The sequence below is a fragment of the Capra hircus genome, chromosome 13, assembly GCF_001704415.2.
Source record: "Capra hircus breed San Clemente chromosome 13, ASM170441v1, whole genome shotgun sequence".
Classification (NCBI taxonomy): domain Eukaryota; kingdom Metazoa; phylum Chordata; class Mammalia; order Artiodactyla; family Bovidae; genus Capra; species Capra hircus.
The window spans coordinates 9,038,246-9,058,227 of NC_030820.1; the positions used below are offsets into that span (position 1 = coordinate 9,038,246).

The 19,982-nt window shown below is 40.3% G+C and overlaps 1 protein-coding gene across 1 annotated transcript in view; it reads left to right on the top strand.

Annotated features, from left to right (window-relative positions):
- Window positions 1-19,982, top strand: part of MACROD2 (MACRO domain containing 2) — a 2,334,919-nt gene that overhangs the window by 1,686,401 nt on the left and 628,536 nt on the right. The window contains exon 8 of the mRNA XM_018056932.1: window positions 4,665-4,738. Coding sequence (XP_017912421.1) covers window positions 4,665-4,738 — 74 coding nt within the window. The remainder of the gene's footprint in view (window positions 1-4,664; window positions 4,739-19,982) is intronic.

Below are 19,982 nucleotides of genomic sequence, written 5' to 3' on the forward strand. Positions count from 1 at the left end.
GTGATTACAGAATTTATTAGCTTTATATAGCCCTATAATTTTACTATTTAAATACTTCTTAAACACATCAAAAAGTTGGAGGTTTTCATGGGAAGAGAATAGAGGTAAGACAAATCTAGAAAGGCCCCTGGGGGGCCCAAGCTAAGATGCTAAGGTTTATTCTGAAGGAGACGGAGAGTCAGCCAAGGCTGCCATTGTTTTGAGTAAGGTGGTGGTAACTGTACTTTAGGAGAGTCACCTGAAGGCGATGTGCTGGATAGGCGAGAGAAGGGGAGAAGACCAAGAGCACAGGTACAAGTCAACTGCAGTTGTTGGGGTGAGAGCGGATCAGACCTTCTGTGAGATCGATGGGTAAGGAAGAACAGGGTGATGTCAGATGTGTCAGAGGGACACTGCCTGTGGGACCAAGTTACCAGGGGGGAAGCCACTGGGCTCTGCAGTTGCTAAAAGAGAGCTGGAGCTTGGGCAGAACCAGAAACTCAGGAAGGGGTTCCTTTTGTGGACGAATGCATGTTGCACTTTTGGTCACACATTGTACGTCCGGCTCTACAGCCCATCAGGGGAAGCACCTGGGTAATTACAAATGTAGGTTTTCAACTCAGGGGAGAGTTGGACTGGAAATCTCACTGTGGTTAACTCCTAACCACGTACACCTATTCTGGCCACCTTGTTTCTCCTTGCAGCCCACTAGGACTCCTGCTCCCCCGCTTCACTTTCTCTCACCTTTTCTATCAATTCCTTGCTGCTCATATCTTATTCCCAAGGACAGTGTCCCCCTCGGCTCCTGACATACCGTTCCCTTTCCCAAATATTCTGTCGTTTTCTAGAAAGTAACCCCCTTCCTTGCTCAGCTCTCATCCATGTCCCTGCATTCCTAAATGCCCTTGTTTGCTGGATTGTAATGGCCTCTTGTTATTTCCTCCCTCCCAACGCATGTAAGAATTAAAGATTTTAAAATTTAAAAAATAAAAAACTAAAATAAATAAATAAATAAAATTAAAAAAAATAAAGACAAGGACTGGTTAGGGTCTGTCTATACAGATATATCCATAAGTACATATGTGTACGTACATATATACCCTTTTCTAATTAAATGATGGGGTTCCCAGGTGGCACTAGTGGTAAAGAACATTAGAGAAGTGGGTTCAATCTGTTTGTTTGGTGAACTAGCTAATGAACAAACAGGCTTTTCTCATTTTAAGAGTTTTACATTTTGGAGACTTCATTTAAGGAAAGTGAAACAATGTGCAAGAAAGCCATAATCCTAAATGCCACAAACGAATCTGCAAGTTTGAGAACGTCTGCACTGGTTTTCATATTGCAGGGTTCTCTCTCCCCGGTGACAGTGACCAAGTGGAGCTTGGCACTGCTTTATTTTGGTCCCTTTCCTTCTATACTCTTTCACAAAGCATGTAGAGACTTAATTAGAAAAGCAACACTTACTTTTGGAAGTGGGGACAAACAAGTCCTCTTCTATTTCTCTCTCACATTTTCTCTGAAACTCCACTGAGATTTAAACCATTAGTATTTAAACCGTTAGAACTACTAGAATATATTCTTTCCAGTGGTGGGGGGGGAGGGGGGGCGCGGGCGGCAGGGTTCAATCCCTGGTTGGGGAACTAAGATCCCATATGCTGTGCAGTGTAACCAAAAGATAGAAAAAAGAAAATCCAGGAGTAGAATATACAAATCTCTAGAGACAAAGTAGATTAGTACTTGCCAGGAGTTGAGGGAGAGGTGAGATTGGGGAGAGGAATGAGTACAGAGCTTATTTTTTGGATGGTGAAAATATCCTGGGATTAGTGATGATGACTGCACAAGTTTGTGGACATGAAAACTGCTAAACTATATACTTTAAAACACTTCAAAGATTTAAAAAAAGAATTCAGAAGGGAAGAGACACTGAAACATGAAAAATGAGTTAAAAACTTTTAATACCAAAGAAGATGAAGACTGAGTGAAGGGCTACAGACTTTTGTGACTAGAAAGCCAGTGGTGAGCTTGAGTTTCAGTAGGAGTCACTCCCATCTCTCCTTTCTGCCCCATAAATGAGTAACTTATAAGGTTATCCCCTCATATTTATCTCTATTGGCAGAATGTCTGATGATTCTGTGAGTTCTTGACTGTGTTTGTTTACATACACTCCAGGATGAGTTTTAGAAACTCTGATTATGCGTGCTCATGCTCATTGATGTGTTATAAGTGCATCATTCTTCCTGCCCTTCTAAAACCAAACCTGTACTATAAAATCAGGTCCTTTCATGTTGACATTTCCAATGGCTTTAAATGGAGCAGGCATTGCCTGCCTTGAATTTGTACAATATCTTTCAGTGGTTTGACTATGTGACCAGTTTCTCACCCTGTCTTGTGACAGCTCATTGATGGAGGGCTGCTGACTATGTTACCCTGAGTCCACCACATGCGGTCTCTGACCTGAATTTATTTGATTTGTCAACCGAGGGTAATAGACTTTAATATGACATCTTGAAAAGAAGAGAAGTGAAAGGCAAAGATATACCCATTTGAATGCAGAGTTCCAAAGAATAGCAAGGAGAGATAAGAAAGACTTCCTCAGTGATCAGTGCAAAGAAACAGAGGAAAACAATAGAATGGGAAAGACTAGAGATCCCTTCAAGAAAATTAGAGATACCGAGGGAACATTTCATGCAAAGATGGGCTCAATAAAGGACAGAAATGGTATGGACCTAACAGAAGCAGAAGATATTCAGAAGAGGTGGCAAGAATACACAGAAGAACTGTACAAAAAAGATTTTCATGACCCAGATAATCACAATGGTGTGATCACTCACCTAGAGCCAGATATCCTGGAATATGAAGTCAAGTGGGAAGGAAGCTAAGGAAGCATCACTACAAACAAAGCTAGTGGAGGTGATGGAACTCCAGTTGAGCTATTTCAAATCCTAAAAGTTGATGCTGTTATGGCACTGCACTCAATATGCCAGCAAATTTGGAAAACTCAGCAGTGGCCACAGGACTGGAAAAGGTCAGTTTTCATTCCACTCACAAAGAAAGGCAATGCCAAAGAATGCTCAAACTACTGCACAATTCCACTCATCTCTCACACTAGCAAAGTAATGCTCAAAATTCTCCAAGCCAGGATTCAGCAATATGTGAACTGTGAACTTTCGGATATTCAAACTGGTTTTAGAAAAGGCAGAGGAACCACAGATCAAATTGCCAACATCAAAAGCAAGAGAATTCCAGAAAAACATCTATTTCTGCTTTACTTACTATGCCAAAGACTTTGACTGTGTGGATCACAACGAACTGTGGAAAATTCTGAAAGAGATGTTAATACCAGACCATCTGACCTGCCTCTTGAGAAATCTATATGCAGGTCAAGAAGCAACAGTTAGAACTGGACATAGAACAACAGACTGGTTACAAATAGGGAAAAGAGTACGTGAAGGCTGTATATTGTCACCCTGCTTATTTAACTTATATGCAGAGTACATCATGAGAAATGCTGGGCTGGAGGAAGCACAAGTTGGAATCAAGATTGCCAGGAGAAATATCAATAACCTCAGATATGCAGATGACACCACCCTTATGGCAGAAAGTGAAGAACTAAAGAGCCTCTTGATGAAAGTGAAAGTGGAGAGTGAAAAAGTTGGCTTAAAGGTCAGCATTCAGAAAACTAAGATCATGGCATCTAGTCCCATCACTTCATGGCAAATAGATGGGGAAACAATGGAAATAGTGGCCAACTTTATTTTTTGGGGCCCCCAAATCCCTGCAGACGGTGACTGCAGCCATAAAATTAAGATACTTGCTCCTTGGGAGGAAAGTTATGACCAACCTAGACAGCATATTAAAAAGCAGAGACATTCCTTTGCCAACAAAGGTCCATCTAGTCAAGGCTATGGTTTTTCCAGTAGTCATGTATGGATGTGAGAGTTGGAATGTGAAGAAAGCTGAGCACCAAATAATTGACGCTTTTGAACTGTGGTGTTGGAGAAGACTCTTGAGAGTCCCTTGGATTGCAAGGAGATCCAACCGGTCCATCGTAAAAGGAGATCAGTCCTGGGTGTTCACTGGAAGGACTGATGTTGAAGCTGATACTCCAATACTTTGGCCACCTGATACGAAGAGCTGACTCATTTGAAAAGACCCTAATGCTGGGAAAGACTGAGGGCAGGAGGAGAAGGGGATGACAGAGGTTGAGTTGCTTGGATGGCATCACTGACTCAATGGATATGCATTTGAGTAAGCTCTGGAAGTTCCTGATGGACAGGGAGGCCTGGTGTGCTGCGGTCCATGGGGTCACATAGAGTTGGACACGACTGAGTAACCGAACTGAACTGTATGAGAAAATTATATGAAAATGTTGTGAAAGCCATTAAGCAATTGTAAATTCTTTTTAATAGATAACCATACAACTGAAGAGACAATTAGTTCTCTATTGCCCTTCTTGCTCTAGATGGGTGTAGGACCAGTGTTCTTGTATATAGCATTGCAGACTTCATCTCCTGTGATGTGAATTGTAGAGTGTGTTGACCACTTACTAGGGTCTGCCTTGCTCAGTACTAAATGGTTGGATTGAATGTTGACTAAATGAGGAAAAAACCCATATCCATCCATGACTGACTCTATCACCTTTGCCTTTTTAAAAAAAAAATTGTCTTTTTCTGCTTTTCACTTAGGTTTTCCAAACGAGCCTGCTGCAGTCATCGCCCTTAGCACCATTAAGGAATGGCTGGCCAAGAATCAGCACGAGGTAGGGGAACACAGTCAGTGAACATATAAGATGCTATGATTTGATCCTCAGTTTTGAAAAGGCAGATACATTTATTCCATAAGTATCCAGTAGACCTAGTCATTGAGCCAAAGATGGGTGATTGATTATCTTTCTGTAATTATTGACTGACGGCATGAGGTTGATTGGTTTTGGTGGTGAAGATGGGCAAAATGGTCAGATTTATTTAGCCATGATCTCATTTTTGCTTCTTTAGAAAAAAGTGGGTTTTTGTATAAAAGAACTGGGTTGGTTTCATTAAGATGAAAAATTCAGGGATCGTCTGGTTCTGTTTTGCTGAAGGAGTCACCTTTGTTGATAGGGGATTTCTGATGTTTGTTAATTTTTTTCAGTAATCTAAGATCACTTTATATATAACTAATCTTTAAAACAACCTCTGAGTGTGATATTGGAGTGGGTTTGACTAATTGTGCTAAATCATCATGATGGGGATTTTTTTTTAATGAAACTGAATATTTCCCTCATTGTACATCATGCCTGTTTTTCTACTTATTTAATAAGATCTTCGGGATATATGCAGTGATGTGTAAAAGGATTATTCAAGTAAACCAAGGAATACAATAAGTAAATATGCTATGAAGCTTGGATTTTAGAGGTTCAGTGATTAACATATAACAGCAAATAGATTTCAGACAACACACAATATTGTACATTTTTCTTATGATTTTGGTTTTGTGCTCATTTGCTCACATGAGTACTGTAAAGTATTTTGTTCCATTTATGATGGCTCATGAATTTAGCTTTCTCCTTTGGTAGGAAATAGATTATTTGGAAATGTCTGGGTATGGAAAGAGACTATGGGAGTTTCCTAATGAGAGCTCTTGGTGCTTTTCTGTATTTAAGTAAACAGCAGTGTCATTTTTGCTAATTACTGCGATTTCAGCATTTTTAAAACAGGTATGAACATTGTTGATCTCAAGTAGAAGACCATGTGGTCTGACATACCCATTTTGGTGCTTGCTTTTTCTTTTCCTCTTGCTTTTAAAAGGTGTATGCAGGACAACTTCAATTTAGAGGATAACTTTAATGTATGGCAAAACCAATACAATATTGTAAAGTTAAAAAAAAAGGAATGCATAAATGAGGCAGTTATCTATGCAAAAAAAATATAGACAAACATAGGATAAAAGTATAAGGATGGCAAAATATATATCCATGTAAAAGTAAGTATAAGAAATCCAGAGTGAAATAATAATATCAGAGAAGGAAGATATTAGAATAAGATATATTATCAGAGATTAGGAGGAATTTTCTTAATGATAAAGGGTTTGATTCATCAAGAAGAGATATTAAGTCTAAAATGTTTACATCCAGTAACTGAATGGCATCATACATGAAACAAAAGAAGGAATTTTTAATTGAAAGAATAAATAGATACACTCTCAGTTATAGCTGCATAATTCAAGACTGTTTTCCAAGTAATTAATAGAAAGTAGATAGAAAATGAGTAAGAATATAAAATATGTATATAACACTATCAAACAACTTGACCTAATTAACATCTGGGGAACATTCTGACAACAGCAACATGTATATTCACTACAAGTGCAAATGAAATATTAACCAAAGTAGACCATATTCTAGGTCTCAAAACAAGTCTCAAAACTTAATAGGGTTTAAGATTTTATAGAGTGTGTTCTCTGAACAGAATCAAATTTTGAACAGAATTAAATTAGAGATCAGTATCAGATAAAAGTGAAAAATCCCTCAATATTTGGAAATTAGCATACTTTAAAAAACAAGTTTAACAAATTATTTGAACAGATGCTTTACAAAAGACATAGACATGTCCAATAAACACATGAAAAAAAAAGTTCAGTATCTTTAGTTATCAGGGAAATGCAAATTTAAACCATAATAAAATACTACAACACACACATTAGAATGGCTAAACTTCAAAATACAGTTGACTCTTGAACAACCCAAGGGTTAGGGTACCAACTATCTGTTGATATCTGTATGTAAAAATCTGAAACCAGCAGTTGAAAGTCTGAATGTAACTTAGAGTTGACCCTGGAAAATCCTGCATCTGTGGATTCAAGCAATTGTCGGTAGCATAGTACTGTGATGCATACAGTTGAAAAAAAATTACTTATAAATGGATCCTTGCAGTTCAAACACTTGTTGTTCAATGGTGAACTGTATTGACAGTACCGAGTGTTGGCAAGATTATAGAGCAACTAGAACTTCATGCATGCTTTCAGGGCTATAAAAAGTATAGCTACTTTGGAAAACTGGCAGTTTCTTAAATAGCTAAACATAAAACTACCATAAGGCCCAGCAAGTCCAAGAGAAACAAAGCACATAAAGACTTGTACACAAATGTTCATTGCAGCTTACTCATAATAACCAAAAACTGAAACAACTCAAATGTCCATCAACAGGTAAATGGATTAAAAATTGTAGTATATACATATAATAAAACATCCTACTCAATAAAAAGGAATGGGTAATGATACACACACACACACACACACACACACACACACAAAATAACCTCAAAGATGCAGAGTAAAAATTAAACCAAAATAGACAGTTTCCAAAACACTTATTTGACATGTATTATTTTCACAACAATCTTGCAGAACATGTAGGGTAGGTATTGCTATCTTTATCTTCATCTGGAATCAAATGGTTAAATGACAAACTCAAAACTTCAGCATCTCAGAGCCAAGAGTCTGACCTGCCTCTCCTGATGCTAAGAGCCATTCCTCCTTAGAATGCTCCTGAGGCTAGGAGAGACGTTCAGTTGCTTTGAAAGCTGGTAATCTTCAATATATTTCTCAGTCATAGTGAAGACCCATCTGCTTGGCAAAAATGTAGTGTTTCATGAGTTGAAAACTGGTAAATGAGTGTGTGTATTGGTGTGAATCCATCATTTCCAGTAAAGTAATAATCCAAGGACATTTCCCACATTGGAAATCCCCATGAGCCATCTTGGCATGTGATGGGAATACACATAACTACATAAAATATAAGTAATGAGGAGGAACAAGCATGTTGGTCACATCTATACCTCATTGACACATTTTTCTGATGGAGTCTCCCTAGTTAAACTATTCAGAGAGGTTTTTTTTTTTTTCTTTTTTAGATACTTGTTAGCTTAGCTTTCCCACCTAATGTGTTTTTTTTTTTTTTTTTTGCTCTGATCTCCTTACTAGCCTACTCTCTTTGAGTTCATTCTTTTGCTGTCTTATTCTTTCCATGCTCATGTCTTAGATTCATTGTAGGGAATCTACATAATTTGGATTAAGAAACATAACTTAGTTATTGTCATTACAACTTTAAACAGCGTATGTGAATGCTTTTTCAAGAAGCTCCCTAAATATGCATCAGCTAATTTAATTTCAATAAGTCAGGTTTTGCCTAATAAATGAATTATAAGTTGTGCGGCATAGATAAAAGCTATACAAATGGATTATCTAGCAATATTTTGATGTGTTTTTTGCTCTGTTGACAAACTAGGTTAAGGACTTTTTCAGTTGTCTCTTCATGGCAGTATTCTTTTGGCATCCTGATTGTTTAAGCTATTTATTCATTAATTCACTCTTTTGATGTTTATATATTGAGTCTCACTCAAAACCAGACACTTTGCTAATACTAGAGACAGAATGCTGAAAAAAAATACATTTTCTTATGATGTTCATAGTCTAGGAAAAGAGAAATCTAAGTTAAATAAATAGAATATCTCAAAGAGTACAAAGTAAAACCAAGTAATTGCATAGTGGGTTCTTGGGGGATGTGGTTTTAACTCTTTGCGACCCCATGGACTGTAGCCCACCAGGCTCCTCAGTCCATGGGGTTCTCCAAGCAAGAATACTGGAGTGGGTTGCCGTTTCCTTCTCCAGGGGATCTTCCCAACCCAGGAATCGATCCCAAATCTCCTGCATTGCAGGCAGACGCTTTAACCTCTGCGCCACCAGGGAAGCACTTTTGCAGAATGTAGAGATTGTATTGAGGACATCACGTTGGGATGAAGGTTTGGATGATGGGAAGCCAAGCCACACAAGAGGTCTTTCAGGAAGGACATTCCACATGGAGAAAAAGCAAGAGGCAGACCCTGAGGGGAGAAAGTTTACTGTTTGCAAGTACCATAAGAGAGAGAGTGTGGTGGAACAAAGAGATAAAAGAATAGCAGGAGACAAATTTCGACAGACCGTTGGGGGTCAGATGGGAGTGTTGTGGTTTTATGGAGAGACTTTGACTTTTTTGCTAAGGATTTTAATGGGAAATTGTTGAGGGTTTGGGACAAGGAGTAGCATGAGCAGATTCACCTAGAGAATGACCAAAGTCTGGTTGCTACTTGGAGAATGGACTTGAAAAATGTCTGAGTGCAAAAGGAAAGACTGATAAAGGGGGCCCTGCAGTAAATCCACGCAGGAGACAAATGTTGCTGGGAACACAGTGATGGTGGAAAAGGGGGCAAGGGCGTCGGGTTTAACATACAGTTTTGTTTTTGTTTTTTTTTTTTTTCAGAACAGTTGATTTGATTCTGTCCTGTCACACAAATCACACATTCCCACATTGAGAGGGCTGACTGGTACACCTGGGCCCAGTGGTGGGACTGAGAAAAGCATGTTCCGTTCATCCACCATCAGCTTGCTTCACTTGCCTGCAGTTTAAGCTCTGAGGGTGCTCTTGTCACCACATATTTAAGGGGACTCGGGGACCTGGAGCCCAGCTGAACAAATATTAATAGTGTAGTTGACTCTGACTGCAGTGGCTCAAACGGAAGAGATGGAGCAGCACTTTCTTAAAAACAGGAAGGCGAATCCTCAAGAGGATATAATTAGGGCACATTGGTGACCCACCAAAACTAAGAAATATAATGACTTCTGACTGAGAAATTGAGAAAACAAAAGAGAATATTCACTACTGAGAGTTGAATTATTGCTCTGGGAAGACCAGAGAGATGGATTATCTTAAACAAAGACCAGAAACACAAGGAGATGGAAATCAGGATGCAGAGATAAGGTGCGAGGCAGGGAGACCCAGAGATCAGACGTGAGGTGGGCAATGAGGGGTGGAGATTACCCACTGGCATTTTCAGCTTAATCAAGAATTGAGAACTCACAAGTTCAGAAAATCAAGAGAAAAGCATGTCAGAGTTGACTATAAAAAGTTGACAGCATGTGGCATGGTAACCGTTCCAGAAGCACCCATTTTTTTCAAGTAGAAACTTTCTTAAAGAGACAAGTGAGCAAAACAAGGGGCCCTTATGGAAATGAGCGGCAGAAATGCGGCCCAGATGTCTGCCTTGGGGAGACTGCCCCGTGTTATCATCCGCAGCTTCATGCATTCCTCATTTCTCACGCCATCTAAAAATACTGTTCCTCGTGAAATAGTGATTTCCTCACTGCACAGCTCGGAGGTTCCCCTTTCCTATCTGGAAGTTAGGCTAAATGGTGTTTCTACAGGGCCTGTTCTGTTGGTCCACCCTGGGGACTCATCTGCCCTCTGGGTACCAGTCTCCAGAGCAATGTCTGTATTTGTCAGTTTTTCCATAGGTAGCAGAAGAAGAATAGGATGTCTTTCACTTGTAAAAGCTACAAATGGCTTGATGTTTTGAGCCATTTGCCCATTATGGAGGTCATGTTCAGTGATTTCAAATACCCCAAATGAGTAACCATCTTACAGCCTAGAGGGCTTGTGGTTAAGGCTTCCAAGAAACTATCTTAGGCAGTAAGGCAACTAGGATGAAGATTTTGAGCCAGAACATCAGTGGATGTCCAGGACACTTGCAATCTGGAAACCCTCAGATAGTAACCAGGCCTCAGTTACAGTGTGACACAGACCTGTACCCCCCACCTACCCCTCTGCCAATGATAAAGCAGCAGATAGCTGAGCAGAAGCATAGCATTCTGGGAGCTCTCATTAAAGCTCCAGCCTTTGGCAGCCATTGTTCAGAGGGGAGGTCATGGTTCACCTGAGACCAGGCCCTAACTGCCTTTCTGTGGATCTTTGAGGTGAGGATGGCAGTTTTCCAGAAATCTTCCCCAATAATTTACTTCATGGGAATTCCCTCATCTCCCCTATCCTGCCCATAGACCCCTCCTCCACAAGCCATCACCCTGTTCTGCAGTGGGAACAATTCAATGCTGCAACCTTTGGTTTACCTTTGCAGACCTTCCATGGGCACTTGGCTTGACTTGGGTATCATTGACATGGAGGAGCCCCAGGTCTACATTTTCAAAATCAGTTGGTTTTCTTCTGTGTAGGAGGACGGTAGAGGTTTTTGCTCATTGCCTGCAGAGTTTGGACCTTTGCCTAACATATAATACTTTTTAACTGTGCTTTCAGCACCAACAAATTGCTGTCGAGAATGTTAAATATTATCTGCTTGTCATTTAAGTTGTTTGCTCTGTGCCTTCCAAGGGAAACAGACCTGGGTATTGCTGTTTGTCACTTTGGGTAGTTTGCCTACAGTTGAGGCAGGCCATTCTGAGATGCTGTGTGACATCTAGCCAGGTACCCAGCTCGGCACTTCCTCAAGACAACTGCTGGCAGTCAGAGAACAGAACTAGTTTTGGTCTCATCCTTGGTGTTCTTTAGAAGTTAAGATATTGGTCTCTGGTTTCAGCATCCTCCTCCCTGCCTTCCAGCATGCAGACACACAATCCGCGAAGTATGGAAAAAGGTGAACACATTCCTCTCCCCCAGAGCATAGAAATGGGAATCCACTGAAGCCACGTGCTTCAGCTTCCTGAAAGTTTCATCTGCCATCCTGCTGTTAACTTGACAAGATCAGGGACGCGGCCACTCCTTTCCTCCTCACAGATCACAGAGGAAGTGTCATACTTCAGCTTCTGACGCCAAGACTATTTTTTCCCCTTCTTGGCAGAGGTCTTTGAACATATGCAGTGTTAAAAATTGTTTGTCACTTTTATTTCAGAATCACATTATGGATCACCAAGAAAAAAAAAAAAAAACACTGCAGGGCCTGCCTTATGTCACTGACATAGAACACCTTAGGATCTATGTGTGTGGTTGTTAATAGGAGGGCTTAAATGAAACATGAAATGATGTTTACATTTCTGATGGGAAAATTATATCCTTCACACCAAGTTTCAATTCCTGTGGACGGTTGTTTACAGAAATGCAAAGCAATGCATTGTCTTTCAGTTCTGCAGGAGACAGAGATGTGGTTGACATGCAGAGATCTGCAAGAAGCCAGAGGTGTTGCCTGGGGTTCTCCTTGGGGGATGTCTTTTTATGTCTAGAAGTATCCTTTGAACATCTATCCAGGCCTCAGTTTCTGGAACAATTTAAGCTTAAGATGTGTGTATTTAAAAAAATAAATTCCATCTTAAAATCATCACATTCTGTTGCAGGAATGTGATTATGGTAATAACACCCATCATCATAATAGGCTGCTATTAAAATGTATCCTTTGACTAGTCCAGGCCCAGTCTTCAGGTGGAAGCCGTGATGCTTATCGTCTCTGACTTAATGGAAGAAAAGTATTGGCAGACTTTGCACATGTGCCATGTTCCTTTTGAGCTTCAGGAACTCTCAGGACTTGGAAACAATTTTTCTCTCTCCCTCCATCTTCCTTCCTCCTTCCCTCCATCCCCCTTCCTCCTTCCCTCCATCCCTCCCTTCTTTCCCTCCTCTTTCATATACATACACACTCATTCACTCACTAACTCTCCGCCCATTCATATACATAATACTTCATCCTCACATTGTATGGGTTGAAGTTTGTGACAAGCAGTTTCATGAGTGGCTGGATATGAGTTTTATCTCTTGATTGTGTGATTCTAAATACCCATTGTTACAGTAAAAGCCATGTCCCAAGGAAGCTTCTGCCTTTCTTGATGGGAGATAGTGTTCAAGTGCTGGGTGTCACCATAGACCCCACCTGAGAGCTCACCAAGTGTGCAAATGCACTTCCCTCTGCATCCCCACACTGTTTTAGCATCTGTTCCCAACAGACACACCCAAGTTGTGCAGCCAGAAATTAGAACCTCTTGCTGTTGTCTCCAGGCTTCATCATCCTATTCCCATCAATCAAGAAACACAATAGATGGACTAATACAAACTGTGCTGCTTTAGTTAGTGATCCAAACTGGCGTTGGGAAAGGAAACTGAGGACCCACTTTAGCAACGGAGCAGAGAGAGCTGTGGCTCAGGAGCAGCCAGTGGCCATGTTCCCTGCCATGTTTTGTTTTGTTTTGTTTTTTGGCTGGGGGGAGGGGTTACCTTAAGAGGTTATTTTGCTAAAGATGCTACTGATCATTGAGTAGTTAACAGAGTCGAAGAGCCCATTTTGCTGCCCTGATTGAAGAATCAAAAATGTTGGTATATTTTAGCAAAACTGACCTCATTTTAGTATCTACCACTCAAGCTAATAATTCTCAGCTAGAGAAAAGGGACAGTTGGGAATTATTTGGAGGTTTGTTTCCCAAAGCTGCATGTTTTAAGTAGTTTACCCCTTTCACAGAACTCATCTTATGTTGAGCTACTGCTTTCAGTAGAATTATTCCAGATTTTTCAAATGCGTTGGGTCAGAAAAATAATTTGAGTCACTGTTCTTAATAGCAAAGTGAGTAAGAACTCTTTTAAAAAATACAGCCTTTCAGTACTTTCATGCAGGGGGAAATCATCAGCTTGTTTTTGCTGATGGCTGTATCTTCCTCTTTACTATAACCTCGAGGTAAAGAAACATGTAAGTTTTATTGGAAGCCAGTACTGAGTAAAAGCCAAGAATAAATAGTATGAGATAGGTGAAGCAGAGATTCTCTTTAATTAGTACTTAAGTGAACAGTTCTTTAAAAGGGAGTAAGAAGTCTGCTAAGATGATATGAGCAGAATGTTCCTACAATTGGAATTTGTGTTTTTGAAATAAGATGGATCTCTTTACAAAATATGACTTGGAAGTCCGTGAGGCTACAGGACATCTTCCACGCCTGCAGGGTTGCATCAGGGAGGCCACTGTGTAGCAGTAGCTCCTCTCCACCTTCATGGAGTCAAAATGGAACTTACGGCTTCAGGAAGTTGGATGGGTGAAGGCAGGGTGCAACTTAACCCTGGCTATTATTGTCTCAAAGAGGCAGATTGATATAAAAATTAGAACATTGGATTAAAAGTCAGAAAAATGTGGGTTCTAATCAGATTACTCTCTTGTATGTGTGGGTGCATGCATGCTCAGTTACATCCAACTCTTGGTAACCCCATATGCACTGTAGCCCACCAGACTCCTCTGACCATAGAACTTTCCAGGCAAGAATACTGGAGGCGGTTGCCATTTCCTACTCCAACTCTGCTGTGTAAATATGGACAATTAAAGCCATCTGTCTGTACTCTTTATCTGTAAAATGGGGAATGTGGGCCAAGTCTCTTCCAGCTTCAGGATCCATCATCACTGGTGTCGTCTTCTGGAACAACCTCACTGATACAGCCACAGTCATGTCTTTGCTCAGGTCATCATGGCATAGTCAGGCCAAAAGAAGGTTTTGTCTTGTCTGATTCTCCAGGTGATATACCAAATATCAAGCATCATTCTCACATGCTCTCTGATGCCTTTAAGACGATTCTTAATTTCCATATGGGTGTCTCTAACAACCTTGACCCATTTAGTGTGGGAGAAGGGCCCACCCTGTTGCTTTTCTGTAAATGATCTGGATTATATAGTGATTTCAAAATAGACAACCTTTAAAACTCCTTATGAAATTAAATCTGCTGATTATCCAAATGATGTGGCATTTTTATAAATAGAAAATAAACCTCTGAGCATGTGGTTGGATCTACATCTGACACAGGGATAAAAATGACACAGAGAGGCTCTACTTAAGGACGTTCTACTGCCGTTTTCATAAGCTGGAAGTGTGTGCCTTCCTTCTTGCTGAGTAGGGAGGGAAAAACAACCCTTTGCCTTGCTCTCCACCTTAATTGAATAGGATACATGTGCTGCTATGATTGAATGGAAAATCAGCAATCCTGCCACCATCATCGAGCTTAATTCAGGCAAGAACAAGAAAGATACTTTCTCATTCCTGTGAAGTTAAATGATTTGCCTCTGAGAGGCAATGTTCCCAGCCAGACCTCAGTTTCATATGGAAACTGTGGCCAGATTTGTAGCCATCTCATTGTTTTTCCTAACACATTTGGATTTAAGGGTGGCCCCTGTGGAAGTTACTTCTGTGGTGGCTCAGATGGTAAAAAAAATCCGCCTTCAATGCAGGAAACCCAGGTTCAATCCCTGAGTCTGGAAGATCCCCTGGAGAAAGAAATGGCAACCCACTCCAGTATTCTTGTTTGGAGAATTCCGGGACAGAGGAACCTGGTGGGTTATAGTCCATAGGGTTGCATAGAGTCGGACAGGGCTGAGCGGCTAACACTTTTGCTTTTCTGTGAAAACTGCACCTCTTTGACAGTGACATGTCCATTCAATATGGTAAGAAACAGGAGTAGATATGCCAAAGCTACCAGTACTTCAATCTCTTTGACACTTAAACAAAAACACAACAGAAGAAACTTCCAAAGAGTGTGGACCGATGAACATGCAAATCAGCTGAGTTATAGACTGATCTGGAGATATGGAGGAGGCAGATTGTGAGCTTAGTGATAGAAAGACTTGCTAACGTGACCTGCTCAATCAGATCAACTTCTTCTTTTTTCTGTTTAAAGATTCTTAGGAAGTCTCATCATATAGAAACTTGAGGGTAGAGAAGAAAGCTGTGGCATCTTCAGTCCACACCAGGGAGCCCCTAACTTTCAGTGAGGAGGCTATTTCCTTGAAGCAGAGAACAGAAAGGATATTGGAGGATATCTGGGTTCTTAAACTTGTGGTGCATCCAAGTTCCTAAAACCTGGTCAGAATGAAGCATTCACGTCTGTGATCCAGGTTTTGAAGGTCTTAGGCAAGGAAGGTGGATCCTGACGTACTGACCTTAGACTGGGTTCTGCAGCAAGGGTTGCAACCCCTGACATGCGCCCTGCTGGGCACCAGAGCCAGTGATGTCTGAGAGTGAGGAGGCGCTTCCTGTGCCCATAGCTTCTGCTATGTGCACTCTGTTAAAGAAAAAAGAAAAAAAAGATGTAAATAAGCGATTTTAAATGAGGTGATTTATTTTGAGTTTTATAATAAACCTTGGTGTGAGATAAATATAAATTTACTCTTCTTCCAGTTGGTCCAGATTCTCACAAATGTCTTAGCTTCCTTCTGAATCAGTGTAATGCTAGTCCATAAGGACTTGCTTGTTATTGCTTCTCTGACATTGCTCCTAAACATTAGCCAACAACTTCATCTCTTGCTCAATGGGGACTTTGAAAACTCCGGCAGCTTCTCTTAAAACTGCAGGAAAAACAAGCTTTGTTGAGCTTATTGAGAGACATGTTAGTTTCTAATGTAGGACCTTCCTAAAGAAGTTTAAAGATTAATTTTGCCCATGTGAAAATTTCATTTTATGTGCTGAAATATAGAGCCTGAATAAGGCATAAGAAAAACTCAGCTGCATTTATTTTTCAACGTAAATGTTGGCTGCTTCGAGCCTGTTGATCTTTGCTTGGTCTGGGCTCTATTTCCTGCCTGATTATACGCTGGAGAAACTCCCTAATGACCCAGGCATTGCTGAGCTTGTCGGTAAGACACTGACCTGGGAATAAGGAGATTGCAAGAGAGGCTGTAGCCATTCTAGGCCTGTTCTTTATCTGTAAAATAAGGTAAAAGTCTTCTGGGAAAATGATTAAATCATATACCAGCACCATAGCCTAAATCTACTCTATCACCATATCTGGGAGGACAGCAGCCTATTATTTTAAAACATTTCTCCAGCCAGTGGTTGATTAGACCAGTAACTCTCATAGATTTTTTTTTCCAGCTAGAAAATACTATGGTGCAAGCTCATATTTATTCTCTTCAATGTGGAAAAAGATCTTCTGAGAACTGTGAGAGTAAACCTCTCTCTAAACCAGCGAACAACAGACCTTCTAACAAGGGATTTAGGAGACTTGATGGGAATGTACTGTCTAGAAGGTTCCAGAGTAGCCACCATAGCCTTGTCGCTGATAGACACTTGTTTCTTCCATCCTGTAATCCCCTTTGACATGAGTTGACAAATAAACAATGTTGATCATGTCTACATATAACGTATCACCTTTACTCATGTTAAATATTCATAGGATTTGCTAGCTAGGTTTCCGTGGCACCCTACATATAGTAGGGGCCTTTTATCTCTTTTAGAAAGCACTTTAAATACCTTTCCGAAATCTTATTTATAGTAATCATTGTCTCTGGATACGTATTCAAATGCCTCTATGCATGAGATGTATTTAATGTTAGTAAAAGTCATCAACATATACAACTGAATCATTATTTGAGTATTACATACAGATGACGAGTCTGTCTCTTGGATCTTGTACAGTTATATTGGTTTCTGAAAAACCTTTTGAGAATAAAGCACCCAGTCAGGTGAAGCAAATTAGTTCTCCTTGGGCATGAGGCCACCATTTAGTAGGCTACAAGGAATGTGTTTTCTGACTGGTACCATGTTGTCCTGCATGGGAGCCTGTTTACACCACCTACCTGTGGATTGGCCCCTGGATATGCAGATACATGTCACCTACTGTGTTTCCAGAATCTCCTGCCACTGATGAAATTAACTATTTAAGGAATTAGAAAATAAACAGTTGTACTAAAATTCATTGCTGAAAATACTAACCAAATTAATATCTTCTGCTGCTCAAAATTCTGCTCTGAAAACAATTAGAGCATGATGGTCTGTGTTTGACAGTCTGAATTGATCTACAAATGACCTGGGTGTGCTTCAGTTAAGCACAGGGCAACTTGGGAATGTATTAAGTTGATTAATCATCTCATATGTTTTTCCCCTGGGTTCAGTGACATCTACAAAGATCATTTTTCTAAGAAGTTTTTCTCTTTACAAATTTAAACTCCAGGGAAATCAGATCCATATGGTCCTGATTCATTTGCACTAACTCATCAAAATGTTCTTTCCCTTATAAGTTATTGGATGTCTGCAGAGGATTTTGACTGTTTTGTATAAGTTCTTTTAAGCCTTTCTGTCTAGAGGCAGGAAATGGCCATTTGCCAGCAGCGAATGAACCCCCCCAAATAGTCACTTTCTGTTCAGGAGGCAAAGGAAAAAGAAAATTCATCCCTTGCTTCTAAGTATAGTTGACTAATGATTTTCTGTAGAGGGTGGAGATAAGTGTATCCTCTGGAATATATTAGTAGATTTATTAAATGAATGGTTAAAGAAATTCTATGAGGTGGTTGCAGCAGCAATGGGATTGACATCACCCCCTTTACCTGTGAAGCTCTTTTTTATCACTGTTTATTTTTGGTTGTGCCCAGTGACATTTTCATTGCTGGCCTTGGGCTTTCTCTGGTTGCAGCAAGTAGGAGCTACTCTCAAGCTGTGGTGCACGGGTTTTTTTGCTGCAGCAGCTTCTCTTGCTGCAGCTCCTGGGTTCTAGAGCACAGGCTCAGTTGTTATGGCACATGGGCTTAGTTGCCCCATGGCATGTGAGATCTTCCCAAACCAGGGATCGAACCTATGTCCCCGACATTGACAGGCAGACTCAACCACTCGCCCACTAGGAAAGTCTTTAGAGTACAGTAAGTCCCTACAGATGAACCTTCAAGTTGTGAACTTTCAACTATATTTTTCAAGGTACTGTACTGTAAGATTAAAAATGTTTTCTTTATTTTGTTTGTTTTTATGTGCTATTTGTGTAAAAAGTATTATAAACCTGTTACAGTACTTTACAGCTAGTTGTGATAGTTAGGTACCTAGGCTAACTTTGTTGGACTTACAAACACACTCTTGGAATGAAACTCCTTCCTACCTAGGAGATTTGCTGTAGTTGGTTTACCCAGTAACTTAGAGCCTTGACCTAAGTGAAATGTGGGTATGTACATCAGAGGTTATTTCTGTGTGTGCATGTATGTGTGTGTGTGATTGAGATTGATTTTATTCTAACCCCATTTCTACATTTTGTATTTCTTCTATTGAGTTCGGTAGATGTACTTTTGAGGTTCAGAATTAATATACCATATCATACTTTTTCAAATAAGTAAAGTTTGGTCTACCAGTGACAGCTGAGGACAAGAGGATTTTAGAAGCAAATCCACTTGAGCTTGATTTTTCACTAACTATGTATTTATTTATACACACACACACACACACACACACACACACACACACACGCACGCACGGGTTCTCTGGTTGCTCAGCTGGTAAAGAACCTGCCTGCCAATGCAGGAGATGCAAAAGACTGGGTTCGATCCCTGGGTTGGGAAGATCCCCTGGAGGAGGGAGTGATAACCTGCCCCATTATTCTTACCTGGGAAATTCCATGGACACTGCATCCTGGCAGGCTACAGTCACAAAGAGTTGGTCATGACTGAGTTCATGTGTGTACACACACATATACATACATGTATATATTTAATGACACACGTGTTGAAAAATTGAGTGCATCTTTTGTCTAAGCACCTCAGTTGGATGATCTCATTGAATTACCATAGCAAATCTATGTGGTTGTCATTGTAATCCTTCAATTTTATGGATGAGGAAACTGAGATTTAGCAGTACTAAGTAAAATTTCAAAGACCACACAGCAAATAAATGGCAGAGCTGGAATTCTAACTCAGGATTTCAAACTCATAACCATGACCATTGGTTATGGCCTCATTTTTTTTTTCTTGATAATAGTTGTCCTACTCTTTGTGATCCCATGGACTGTAGCCTGCCAGTCTTCTCTCGTCCATAGAATTTCCCAGGCAAGAATGCTAGAGTGGGTTGCCATTTCCTTCTCCAGAAGATCTTCCTGACCCACACATCAAAACTGAGTCTGCTACATCTCAGGTAGATTCTTCACCTCTGAGCCAGTAGGAAAGCTAATTACAGTAAATTACAATTTCAGAGAACTTTTTTCACTGTTTGCAAGTCTGCAGTCTAATTTTGGATTTTTTTCTACCATATTCCCTTGGAACCTACCACACTGTTGCTCAAATGACTTGTTAATTTTTTTTTAGGAAACCAAGATGGCAGGTCCACAGTTTGGCCATCTTTGATTTTCCTGCCCCTAGCACAGTGCCACTCTAGTACTCTTACCTGGAAAATCCCATGGAAGGAGGAGCCTGGTGGGCTGCAGTCCATGGGGTTGTGAAGAGTCTGACACGACTGAGCGACTTCACTTTCACTTTTCACTTTCATGCATTGGAGAAGGAAATGGC